The sequence below is a fragment of the Alosa sapidissima genome, chromosome 2 (genome assembly GCF_018492685.1).
Source record: "Alosa sapidissima isolate fAloSap1 chromosome 2, fAloSap1.pri, whole genome shotgun sequence".
In the NCBI taxonomy this organism is placed as follows: domain Eukaryota; kingdom Metazoa; phylum Chordata; class Actinopteri; order Clupeiformes; family Clupeidae; genus Alosa; species Alosa sapidissima.
Genome location: NC_055958.1, coordinates 29,275,778 through 29,289,832, shown reverse-complemented (window position 1 = coordinate 29,289,832; position 14,055 = coordinate 29,275,778). Strand labels below are relative to the sequence as shown.

Genomic DNA, 14,055 nt, shown 5'->3' with positions numbered 1-14,055 from the left:
TTGCTTGGTTTGTGATCTGTAATTGTGGCATTTCCTCTGAGTCTATGGAACAATCCACATTGTGCACAGAGGGAACCCCCCACCACTCACTCTCCCTCCCTCTCTCGCTCTTGAAGAAGAAGAAGGAGAGAGAAGAGAGAGAGAGAGAGAGAGAGAGAGAGAGAGAGAGAGAGAGAGAGAGAGAGAGAGAGAGAGAGAGAGAGAGAGAGGGGAAAAAAAGTCCCAGGGAAAAATCAAAGTGATCCAAGCCATCGGTTTAATCAGAGTGCCTCCTCTTCTGTCCTCTCTCTCTCTCTCTCCCTCTCTCTCTCTCATTCTTTCTCTCTCTCCCAGGATGTTTGGTTATTTGGCTCAAAGTTGGACTGGCTGTTTTTGTTATAATTAATAACATTGATGCAAACAGGAGAGGGTAATTGCGTTGAATATTTAATGCGGGGGGAAAAAGAAACATTAGCCTGTTCAATTTACATCAACACAAAGACAACACAAGCAATCCAAGCCCAGGAAAAGAACGGAGTGTCCTTCACACACACACACACACACACACACACACACACACACACACACACACACTCTCTCCGTTTGTCTGGGCTTTAAACACACTGCAAGCTGTGAAACAAAAGCACCGGGGGCATCTACATCAGAAAAGCATTCCTCTCAAAAGGGCTTTAAAGCTCCTTTACATCCACAGCCATTAGAATAAAACATCCTGAAACATAGGTGGATTTTTAGATACTATTTCTGTATCCACCTGATTACCTCACTATATACATAAGATATGATGACATATTTAGACTAATAATAGATTAGTGATTTCCATGTGATTGCTTGGGGTGACAAAAACAAACCTATTCATGAGGTCATTACCCAGCTAGGTCTACACTACATAGTTGACTACAGTGGCCTGCGTCTGAGCAGCTAGAATGGCTGCCAAATAAAGTTCTGGACAAGAAGAGTCATGGCTATATCTGTCGAGTGATACCAAGCTGCACACTCCCCTCTGCATAATGTACTTGCGGCCAGTATATGTTAGGTGCTCAGAGACCAAATCTGGAGAGGCAATTAACACTCGGTCTGAGTCACGAGTGCAGAGATACAGTCATCTCTAGTGCTGTACACATTACAGCTAGTATGGGCAAATATAGGCTATGTGTCCTACTCGGGCCACTGTATTTCTGCACAATTTCTCTATCAGATACAAATGTTCTAACATATGAACACACAAGTGATTTTCCAGTTCCATAAAACAGTAAGTTAATAGATATATTATGATGGTATATGATCTTTGTAACAAGAGTGTGTGTTTACATTCGTATTTGTATTTGCTGTTGTCTTATATTGTCTCCACTGCTGTAAAACTCTCCTTTTCCCCTGTTGTTCTAATGCAATAACGCTCCAAATATGACAGAGAAATTTGCTGTGAGATAAGGCCGGACTGGAGAACACTGTCTATTTCACTTAAAAACCTAATTTATGTCGCAATTAAAGGCTGAAAGAAGCTGCTGCTCAGTGCGGCAGCTCTGAAAAGAGCCGGCCATATTTCTCCCTCTTATCATCCAGCCTTCTCCTATTGGCCCACCCTGTCACAAGAGACTGCTTGATATAAACAAGAGATTGCACAGACATCCCAGTAATCAATATTAGGATGGCTTCAGTACCAAACATCATTTGTCTCGGGCCACCATTCCTTTGACCAAACGAAGCATTAATTCAAATCATAAATCTGAGGTGATTTAAATCCGAGGGAATGAGAATGGGGAGAGGCCTGGCTCCCCCCGCTTTAATGATTTATTTTGTACATTTCTCGCGAGCGAGAGATTTGTCCATACACGGTGACAGGTCACCTTCAACCACCACTGGCAGACTCTTCATCACCATGCCGACGAGCATCTCATCGGCGCAAGTAAATATTAAAGGGAAAAAAGAATCCAATTGATTGTGGAAGGGGCCGGAGAGGCGTCGCTTCTGCCATATATTTCACTCAGAGGGGCTAATGCCCGCGCGCTTGAAGCCACAGCGGCGGCGGCGGCCGACGCTCGCTCATGGGCCAGAATTATTATTCTTGTGGGAGAGGGCCCCGTGTGCGCTCAAGGTTACAATTTAAATTGTAAAAAGATAAAACAGTTTCTTATTAGCTTCATTGCCGTAGCCTTGCGAGACTTATTCACATTCATCTTTATTTCTGCGACCTCGTAGCCTGCCATTTTTTTTTTTTTTCCCTCGCAGTCATGACCTCAGTGTGTTTGCATTTTCTCACGGTAATATCGACTTAGGATGCATCCATGTGTTTTCTTCCCCTCCCCCCCTGACGTATACGGAGTCAAATTGCTGCCCAGCAAATCCTCTGGTAGGCCACACGGATGGTCAAAACATGGGAATCAAATGCAAAAATTTAGCTGAAGGATTACGTGTATCATTTGTAATGGGTTTGTGATTTTACACAACACTATTATTTCCACAGAGAAATGGCTCGGAGTTAGAGAGGAAAATCCTACTGTGTTTCAGAAATCATTAATTGAAATGGAAGATATTCAAAACCAATTCAGTTGTACAAATTAAATTAGCAGCCCACTTACAGTAATAGCTAATAGCTTTGGGATGAAGTGCCCATGGATGCATCTCAACACATTAAAAAAAGGACTCAGTTTGTCATTTTCGGTCAGGGGAAAGGAGATTGCAGTTGGCATCGTGAAATTAAACAAATTGGTACCACTAGAGCTTAAGGATACCATTCAGCAGGAGAAAAAGGAGTCGATCTACTGTCTAAAATGGTTTGTTAACAACAAAAAGTACAGTAAGCATTAAAAAAGGCCGTAAAGCAAACAGTAAGTTTCGTTACAGTACTGAGCTATGGCTGGAAACAAGTGGCACCATTGGTAAATTGCAAGGGGTTGTGTTTGTTTTCTTAACCTTTAATGTGCATGGCTATTATGCACTAATGAATAAAGTAAGCAATATACTACTGTAATGTGGTCCAAACATAATATTTAGATAATCAAGCACAGTATATTACAGTAACAATGACTACATACATTGGGATATACATGGTGATCTGTCATCCATTATCTAAGCTATCTGGCCTCATATTTAGATAGCTATCAGTTCTCAGTTATGTGCTTGCTCTGAGAAATAAATAGATTTGTCACAGGGATTCTCCTGGGCTCTGAGATGAGCACTTAATGAGTCCACCTGAATGAACCAATTAGGGAGCATCCAAACAGGCTGATATCCTAGCCGGCCAATTACACTGTATATACAGAACACATTGATATGAGGATGTGTACTTTTTTATTATTATTATTTAATTTATATAGTATATTTAGTATTTAGTTTTGTTAGTTTTTCGTATATTCTACTGTCTCTATTGTACAGTGGAGTTTTGTTATATGTATATACTTATATTTACCCTTTCTGCTGTAAGTGCATGTTGTGTGTGATGTCTGTATGCTACTGAGACCTTGAATTTCCCCTTGGGGATCAATAAAGTATCTATCTATCTATCTAACTATCTATCTATCTACTTCTATTTGGATACGTTTGGCAGAGATGCTAATGTAATTTGCAATAGTTTTAACATGAACGTTTTTGATACAATTAATGTGTACAAAAACAAACAAACAAACAGACAACTCAATCCAATCCCATCAGTGCTGCTGCAAGGGTTATCTAGCTGTGAGTTAGGAGCTTTCACACCAGTAGCTTCTGGGCCACTGATACCTGACTGACTATGAGTAAGTAAGTCTTGATGTTTGAATACTAGAGAGTAGAGGAGAAGGTACGAGAAATGAGAGGAGTGGAAAATAGAGAAAAATACAAGAAAGAAGGGAGTAGAGAGACTAGAGGACGAGAGGTGAGAAGAAGAAAGGAGAGAAGAAAGGAGAGAAGAGAGTCAAGAGCCATGGAGTGGAGAGAAGAAGAGACAACAGAGGAGAGGAGAGAGGTGTGGAGAAAAGAGAAGAGAGGAGAGAAGAGTGGAGAAAGTTATAGAGAAAAGAAAAGAGAGGAGAGAGGAGAGGAGAGGAGAGAAAAGAGGTGTGGAGAGGAGAGGAGAGAGGTGTGGAGCGGAGTAGGGTGATGCGAGGAGACTCACCCACACTGGAGCTGAGGTCACCATTCTCTGAGTCGCCGGCGCCATGCTGGTTGTTGTTGTGGTAGCTGCTCATGACCTCCAGCTTGATCTTCTTGACCTTCATGGCCTCAGCGATGGCGGCGTTGGTGGCAGCGGCCGCGGCAGCTGCAGCAGCAGTGAGACCTGAGGCCAGACGAGGCAGGAGGAAGGACAAGAGGGTGAGGAGGACGCACTTCATTCACATGACAACAGGTAACTACAGGTGTCACTAACAACATTTAACAAAATGTCAGCAAATAAAATAAAAATAGAAGATCAAATAGATGATGGAGAAATGGAGAGGAAAAAAAAAAAAAAAAGACAAAACCCATACCCATCAGTCATACACATCAGACTGCATTTGAATGGTGATCTGTCAGTGTTTTTACTGTTCTCTCAATCATAATGTCACAGGATGCTCAATAATCACTCCCGAGTGCACACTCCATGACAAATTCTCTAGGCGAACGCGTTGCTTTTGTTTAAGGTATTTCACGTCACTTGACTACTGGCTCGTGCGTGTATATACAGTGGCAATCAGTCTCCTGTCAATCCAGCCATACAAAAGTTACAAAAGTTTGCAAATGTGACAGAATCGTTTAGTTTGAGGGTGATTGGGATAGACACTGGAGTCTTCTCTGGTGCCCAGGTCTTGGGGGATTGAGTTAGAGGGGAGAGGTTCAGCAGTCCCAGCCCTGCCCCGCTGCCATAGGACAGATTATTACCCTGATGGAGCATTACAGAGCCAAGATGTTTCTGGCTGTCATACATGCCACCTTATTCCTCCCTCTCACTTTCTCTTTATCTCTCTCCCTCCCTCTCTCTCCCTCTCTCTCTCTCTCTCTCTCTCTCTCTGTCCCCTCCACCCTCTCTCTCATTCTAGCCATCTCTCTCAATGCAGAAACCAACACCACTGTTTCTTTGATGGTGACAGATGGAAGCCGGATAACATATCGGAGCTGACATGTTGCCATGGTTTCAGTTTTGTAAATAAACTGGTGGGTGCGTGTAACAAAGTGAAAACAAACAGCATGCAACAGGAAAGGGAAAAGAGGAAAACAGGAGAGGGGGGGGTGGAGAAATAAAAATACGCAAAATCCTCCAGACAGGAAATGCAATCTCCTTGAAGATATTGCACCCGTTTCAAGCAATAGCCAAGTAGTACACATATCTAATATATTCATCTGATCTCATCCTTTTGTCATACGACATAGAGGACGTGGGGGAACATTGTGATTCAAATCCTTATGGCCACAGTCACAATGATAATTCAGCTCTATTGTAATTGATTTGGGTGAGGGGAGCGACTGGGCAGACGGAAGCTACCAAAGCTCTGACCGAGAGCTCACTGTCACTCTCAATACTGCTGAAAGTATTGAAAAAAAAAATGTGAAAAGGAGAGAGCAGAGAGAGGAGAGCGGGCCTCCGATGAATGAAATTACTGAAATGAAGTAGACAGATTCATCCAAAACACGGGCCCTGTGTTCAGTGATGTTCAATAAATCTTCTGATCTATGTCTGCTCTTTCTCTCTCTTTCTCTCTCTCTCTTTCTGTCCCTCTCTCTCTCTCTCTGTCATTGCTGTCTATTCTCCCTACCTTCTGAAAATGGCCATGAAGCACAATGCCTATACAAACCCTTCAAGAGTGCAGATTGTTTCTTGTTTTATCCTCCAGAGATGCAAGAAAGGAGAAGGGGGGGGGGGGGGGGGGTCTGCTGCAATGGAGACATAAAACTGCCTTCTGCCAAGATTGTTTGACTTTAGAGATGAGCTTCCACATACATTTCTGTCCACTATGATTCATTATCAGCGAGGTTGCAAATAGAGATTGCCTTTTTGTGCAAGTGTGAGAGATGTTTATTCCCACAGTGTCTGAGAAATGAGGAAGCTCACAGCTGCCGACAGTGTATGGTGCTATCATAACGATGAGTTATACATGCGTTGCAACACGTGCATCTACGCTGTGAGTCCTTGTCATGTGACTGATTTGAAGAGTCCTGTTTCGGTTAAACAGGTTTGGGTTAAACGTCCATGCTGCTTTCTGACGAGGCCCTCCATTTTTAATTGGCTGCCGTGCTGTTCATGCTAATTCTATGAACTCATATTTCTGTTGCTCTCTGATCGTCAGGCCTGCTGTTCAAACCTGCTCTGTGCTGGACTCCTGTGCTCTTCAAGAACATGTGGAAACACCTGAAAGAGTTGGGGGGTGGGGGGGGCAAATGCTCATCTGCATGGTGAGGTCAGCGTTACGAATAAAGCACTCCATCTTTTCAAGAGGCCGTCAACGGGGTTCAGCTCTCTGTGGCTCTGCGGCGCTGCTTGGAACAAACGCGATACGCACATTTATCACCACTTAGCCGTCACATTTCAGTGACGCAACTCGAGTGCGCCTATTAGCCACGTGTCTGCTACCACCAGGGCAAGGGGAGAGAGAGAGAGAGAGAGAGAGAGAGAGAGAGAGAGAGAGAGAGAGAGAGAGGGAGAGAAAGCAAGAGAGGAGGGGGTGGAGAGGAGAGAAAGAGAGGAAAATACAGAGGATGGAGAGAGTGAGAGAGAGAAAAAGAGTGCAGAGAAACAGGGTGAGGGAGTGAGAGAGGGAAAGAGAGATGAGAGAGAGAGAGAGAGTGAGAGAGAAAGAGAGAGTGAGAGAAAGGAGGGGATGGCAGAAAAAAATTGAACATGTGGCATTAATACGCCATTGTGGCTCCTCAGCAGCTGATAGGCAGATGGCACAAGGCACTTTCTCTGGCTGGGGCCGGGGGCCGCATATCATTTAGGTGCCTTGTTTGCATTTTAAAATACATCAGTACCATATTGACGTACAGTATACATCATGTCAAGAGTGGCCACTCTCGTTTGTTGGCGGATGGCGGACGCACGAACCCCGTCCGCTGTTCCATATGCATGGAGAGAGGAGGGGGGAAAGCGCCCGTACCCACGGAGACCGTAAGAGGGTTACACGTTCTCCACATAATGAATATGGCCTCTGCGCTCACTGAAGGTCAACTTTCATTTATGTATAATGGGCGAGAGTCAACTGTTTTCTAAATGAGATGTATGCACAACAGTAAGCAGAGGTGTGTGTGTGTGCGTGAGGGAGTGAGAGAGGGGTGAGGATGGGTTGGATGAATATATTGTATTAGGATCACCTTTGAGTTGTTTGTATGATAAATTCCATCACGCAGGTGCCTTCACTATGCATTTCCATGCGACAATTACACCTGAAAACTGGCCAATAGGAGACGAACTCCAAGGTATGGGTGACCGCTCTCCCAGCCTTACTCTGCGAAGCAGATCTATCTATCTTAGCCAGTTGAAGCTCTCATCCATCAAAAACTCAAATCCATTATTTTTAACATAGCATAGAACAACACAGTCCATAGGGAATGCATTAAATGTATGTATTTGCTCACATATAAACATACTATGCAGACACTACTTTAGTCTCTGGACTACCTATGCTATTTGCCATAATAATGATATTCTTCAGAATCAGAACACTATCATTCCGTTCCTAACCAGCCTGTGAAATGTAACGTGAATATCATACACAAGCTCCATTATATTTACAGAGCACTCGTACACTTTTCACCGGAGTGATTTTCATACAGGTTCAGCAGGTCCCGTTGTCTACTGCTGCTGCTAGCCGCTTGCGTAAGCAACAAGTATACTCCTGAGCGCCAGGCAGCTAAATGTAGAATAAGAGCCATCCCACTCCCTCCTCATTACAATTCATTACCACGCAAAGGGCCGCTATCTTAGAGATCTGCCTGTATACACTTTTTCAAAGTCACCTTTAAATTCAGATGCACCGTGTTTTTTTATTTTTTTTAACTCCTGCACTTTGTTTTTTTTTCCTTTCTTTCTTTTTTTGATAGTGTTTCTCAGTCTTTTTTTTTTTTTGAGGATGAATATCCCTCACCAGTGTGGCCATAAACAAGCTCAGTGGCAGACGAACCACTAGCACAGACATACTGGTGATGTCTGCTGTGAAGGGGAGAGTTGAAGGCGGATGGGGGATGGGGGGGTTGCCAGTCGGAGGGTGGGGTTGGGTGGTGGTGGTGGTGCTTCTTTAACAAATAGAGAATTGCATGGTACTGTCACACCCGAGCACCAAACAGCAAATAATGGAGATGGGGTCTGATCGTCGCCCTCGGAGCATCTGTCATATTAAATAATAATGAAGGATCTATTAATATGCAAAGGAACCAGCGGTAGACTGGCTTAACGCTGCCATGCCTCTGCATATTGTCAGAATGTTCATTATTAATTAACATGCTAGCTGCCCCATACCTGCACCATGTCAGAACATTCTTATAACAAATACTGAATGTATGTGCCCTCCTCCGACTTAGTGTAATTAAATTAAAATCAGATTAACTTCACATCAGTACACAAAGACTGACTTTTACGACGGAGGCGATAAGGAATTACTCATGCTTATCTCTTTATGTTACTCTGTACTCTGTGTTTGTGTGAGTGTGTGTGTGTGTGTGTGTGTGTGTGTGTGTGTGTGTGTGTGTGTGTGTGTGTGTGTGTGTGTCACTGAAGGCTGCACTGAAATCTTACTGTATGTAACAAACAAAAGTCGTATGCGGTTGAGCGTAGAGGTATAATTTAATGCACAGATAGCATAAAGCAAGCCTCCATGTGCCTGTCTGTCTGTCTGTCTCTCTGTCGGTGGGATAGTGCGGCTCTTTCGTGCACTGCGGTGCCTCAACAACTCTGGCCTGTGTGACGCTCGAATCATTAGGAAGCCACCATCAATTACAGACCGTACAGCATGCTATAGAAGTCTCCGCAAGAGGCCGAATAACACTGGGGCTGATGTATCAATCAAAGTCTAATTAAGCTCACATTCTGGAGAATGGCTTATGGCGCTCAACATTTCATTAGACCCCTTTGGTGTTTCTGTTCATTCAAAAGGGGCTTGCCGCATTTCTCTGTTAGGTTAACGGGAAGGTTCAGAGCACGAGGGGAGTCACAAACCCATCCGTGGTTGGTATCACACGACCAGTGAAAAACAGTTAAGAAAGGACTGGTAAATGAAGATATTGCATTTTCTATAATGTTGTATGAAAAAATGACTCTGAACACCTTTGGCAACATCAGTTGTAGTGCCAGCTAATTCTTTGCGTGGTTGTTGTCAGGCTGACCTACTCAAAGCACCTTTTTACGTCACTTGACTCAATACTAGCTTCTCTCTCTGAGACCAAACAGACACCTGCAGCACACACACACACACACACACACACACACACACACACACACACACACACACTTTAGGCGATGGTCAGCAGGGGAGCAGCGACGGCTTCTTTCTCAAAGCTTCTTAACGGTAAAGGAGATGTCATCTTCGCGCGGTGTCAGCCCCCGCAGCCAAATGATAGGATTTACAGGGAGCCGTCTTGCCTCTCCTCTCCGCTCCTCTCCTCCCCGCTCCTCTCGTCCCTCACTAATGCATCAGGAGCCGGCCGACGCCGAGGCTTGTGGAGTCAAGCCCCCGAGGACACTGTCACTCCGAAAGGGCTCGACTCAAAACGTCTTTTAAATAAATATGTGCCCGGTGAAATGAAGACGTGTTCACCAGGACACAATGACGCAAGTCATTTTAAGGCTACAGATATACTATGTTGAGATTATGTTGATATTATACACATACAGTATATATTACATAGACTTAGTGTATATTGCATATTACATAGTCTATGGAAGGGAGGTATGAAAAGGGTAGGCTTGATGTGTAATCTTGGCAGGGATAGAGAAAGTGGCCTTTTTTCAAAGAAACATCAGCAGCAGACAGTTCTTTCCTGACCCTAACCCAAGCTTGCTTTGGGGAATTAAAACAAACACAAAAATAAAATTAATATTACAGTGACTGAAGTCTCCATGCATAAGTGATGGCAGCTCAATTTGCCTCAGGCTTTTTTTTTCCTTTTCTGTGTTGTTATTGGATAACTTTTTTTCTTTAGTGCATGACATTGCATCACGCAGGGAGATTTTTTCAGCCTAATTTCTGCTAAATGGAGTCACCTTTGACTAGTGGTAGGAAGAGGGGTTTGTGTCTGACAAGATGGGAAGCCAACAGGGCATTGTGTTTAAAAGTCAAACCACTGAGAGACAATAGCAAGCACTTACACCTAAAAAAAAAAAAATCCCAACTCTGGGAATACACACGGCTGGATAAATTGAAATGATGCACGGGTAACGCTCTCAAGTGAACTGAATCTCCAAACATTTGTGAAACACTTAAGCTGAACTCTTCAATCTAGAGGCTGCAGGAGCTACGCCAGCACAGAAGCAAAAACTGTCATGACACTTGGTCATTACTATTCATGACAAGCTTATGAAAAATGCATCTGCAGACATGGGACACACACATACACACACTGTACTTTATATTGGCTAGTTGGCTAGCCCACATGTTTTTTTTTCTTTTATTTTCTGTTGTAGTCTGGCTGTGGATTCATAGAACATTGTAGGCTTTTCAGTTAACTGTAGAGTCAGCTCTCTCGAACAGGTCATCGTGGATGGCAGTAGAATTATAAAAAAAAGGCCAGTCCAAGACATCCACTCTAGTGCACTGTGATGATAGACCATTATGGGTCTATCATAATTTCGTGGACTGAAACATAATAAACTACCTTGATAACCTTCATGGGAGAATAATGGAATTACACAAGTGAATACAAGGAAAAGACCAGACTTGCTGAGGTCAGTCATTGGAAATGGAGGATCCCTTCTTTTCAAAAGCCTTGTGCAAATGTCAAGATCATAGGGGACCGTAGGTTTAAAGGCAATGATATCAAAGGCGTTCATATCGCCAGCATGCCGGACTAAATAAGAGTCGTCGTCGGTCTCTCTGTCTCCTGATCTCTTCTCTTCCTGGCCTTTTCGGTTTCCCATTTCCAAATAAGACTCTGATGGCGTGACCTCATGCAAGCTGAGAGGAGGAGGGTTGAGGGAGAGAGAGAGGGAGAGAACACTAACTCACACGAGTTGAAAGCCTCAAGTATCTTTGAGCTCCATTGTCCAAGAAATTGCCTATTCCAGAGCTGTTTTTCAATATCAAAAGCCCCTTTCCACTCCTGTGTGTGCCGTTTTTTAACCCTCATCTTCCTTCCTTCTCCAAAAAACAGTCACGTTGGCAACAAAAAACGGTGTAGGGGAACAAAATGGAATCATACTCTCTGGAGCAGTATTATGGTGAGCTTCCAAGAAACACACACACTGACACAAAGACATCCACACCCATACCCATACATACAAACACACACACACACACACACACACGCACAAACGAACAGAATAAAATTATTCAATATTTATTTTCTGTGATGATACAAGACAATTATGCTATAATAAGACACTAATCCATATTCAGGGGCGCACTAACCAAGAGTTAATGCAACTTAATGGTTGCATTTTATTATCAAAAGGGCCAACAATCCGAGAGCGCAATATGCAAATCGGAGAGAGTTTTCTTGCTCGCAACTTCAAAGCTGCCACAATGCAACCGGCCGCAAATAGAACAAAAGCATTTGCAGTAATAAGACGCGCTGAGGGCGAACTAAAGGCCCAAACGGCTGTTGTTGATTCTTGTGGCGATAAGCTTACTTTAACATCCCCGACCGCCTATGTACATATACCAGTGAAGGGGATTTAATCGGGCTAATTAAACACCACTCTGGGCACAATGCAACATCCAGTGAAATCATTTGAGAGAAAATAACTCTCCTCTCCAATTTGTTGTGTTGTTGTTACCGCTTTCCGGGGGATGAGTGTGTGGGGGGGGGGGGGTGGTGGAAGGGGAGAAGAGAGGAGGGTAGGGGGGGGGGAGTGGTGGTGTGTAGGTGGGGGGGGCTTTGGGTAAAGTGGCTCAGTCCGGTCCCGCGCCCTGGCTCGCTTGTCACTTCCTCCGCCATGCCATTTAGAGGACATGCCTGCGTCTGCTGCGAAGCCAGCCAGAGGGGGTGGGGTGGGGTGGGGGGAGATGGAGAGAGATAGGCGGGGGCACAGGGGGACGGTGCGAGGGGTGGTGGTGGTGGTGGTTGGCAGCACTGTTTAAAGCTGCTTACCTGTGGGGGGAATCATTCCGGGAGACATTAGGCCGGGGACGGTGTGTGGCATTATGTGGGGGTTCTCTGGCGATGTAACACTCTGCGTCGTCCTCTTCGGGGGCCTCCCGGGTCTTGAGCTAAAACAATGTGAAGTGGCAGAGAGAGGGGAGAAAAAAAAGAAAAAGAGAAGCGAGAGAGAGAGAGAGAGAGAGAAAGAAAGAAAGAGGAGGAGGGAGGGGGACAAGGATGGACAGAGACCGTAATAGAATGCAGGAGGGGTAGAGAGGGAAAGTGATAAAGAGGAGGAGAGGAGTAAAGACAAGATGAGAGCCACAAGAGGGAAATGGAGACATAGGAGGAAGAGAGTAGGAATAGATAAAGGAAGAGGGGAAAAAAGAAAATAGGAGAGAGAGAGAGAGAAAAAAACAGGAAAACAGAAAGAACAAGGGATGCAAGAAAAAAAGTAGAGAGAAGGAGAATAGCAGTGGTGAGCATGATGGGGGTACAAATATATGGGGGGGGGGGGGGGACAGGGGGGGAGAGTTGGTGTTAACATTCGCACCACTCCTCAATGCAATTCCAGTCCAAAGACCCAACATGTACTGTAAATAAATTTCTTTTCAAGGACAGTTGCTTTCTGTAGCTCTACATAATAGACTTCCATAACTAATTAGATTACACGCTGAATTCATTTCCTTTATTGAAGATCAACCACTTTTTGATGCATAATTCATAGGCCGTACCTCGTTACCTGTCCCACCATATTAATATCCCCACACTATTTGAATTGCCTCGTTTGCATATGCTAAAATCCAGCTCGCCACTTCTCAGGCTCTGGAAATTACATGTTAACTTGTTATAATTATTACAGTCAGGCCACAATTGATTTATGAGACTTTTAAAAACCAAATATGTGTAGTTCTGGTAATGAATGATATTTTAAGGTTCTTCAGGAAATTAAAAGGCAACGGCAGCCTACGGAAATGTTCGGGCTCGGCGTGATTTAATGTGAGACTTTGCTGGAAGGTTCTGGTGGTTCAGGGTGATTCAGACCTGTTGTGCTCTCCTGATGGAAACTTTTATTACTCCAAATGAGTGGCCGAGATCATGGGATGATTAATGAGAGTGTGTGAGCTGAGGCTGAGAGAGGAGGCGGGGGGGTGTGTGGGGTGTGTGTGGGGGGAAGCCCCCTGAGGTTGGATTTTAAGGTGCTTTTCACCTACCGTAGCAACAGACCCCCAAAATCAATACATGTTCATCACAAAATCCAGCCTAAAACAGCAACTTGTTTAATTATAAAAAACAGGAATGTGAATCTTGTGCTCTGTGAGGCTTTTGCCCTGTGGTTTGATGAGACACACTCTGCCAAAGTAGCAGACAAGTGTGTGTGTGTGTGTGTGTGTGTGTGTGTGTGTGTGTGCGGGGTGGGGGGTTTGTAGCGTTCCTAAACTATTTTAGAAACACAAGGCCTTTTTAAGCAACACTTATCTCCCACATACACATACCAGTGAGGTCCGTCCGCTACATCATTTCTGCCCATTTAAAGACACAGCGCGCCTCAACTGAAACGCCACGCATTTTATCACGTTTTACTTTCTGACAAGCATGAAATTGAAACGGAAATTCTTTGCCCCGTTTGCTTAAAACAGCAGAGCTAATGCAGTCAACGACCCTACCCCCCCTACACACATACACACAAACACACACGCACACACACACACACATACACACACACACGCACACACACACAAACATTTCTTTTTTTTCATACTAGCCCATCCACAGACTTCATACAGCACAGCAGTTAGGCCTAAAGCTGTGGGTTGCAGTTATATGTCTTGTTTGGAATGAGTTGATTCATTCAACTGCTCTGCAGCACTTCTTAGC

At 44.2% G+C, this 14,055-nt stretch overlaps 1 protein-coding gene across 1 annotated transcript in view; it reads right to left on the bottom strand.

Moving 5' to 3' along the window:
• Nucleotides 1-14,055, bottom strand: part of dachd (dachshund d) — a 95,579-nt gene that overhangs the window by 44,267 nt on the left and 37,257 nt on the right. The window contains 2 exon segments of the mRNA XM_042083926.1: nucleotides 4,091-4,252; nucleotides 12,187-12,305. Coding sequence (XP_041939860.1) covers nucleotides 4,091-4,252; nucleotides 12,187-12,305 — 281 coding nt within the window.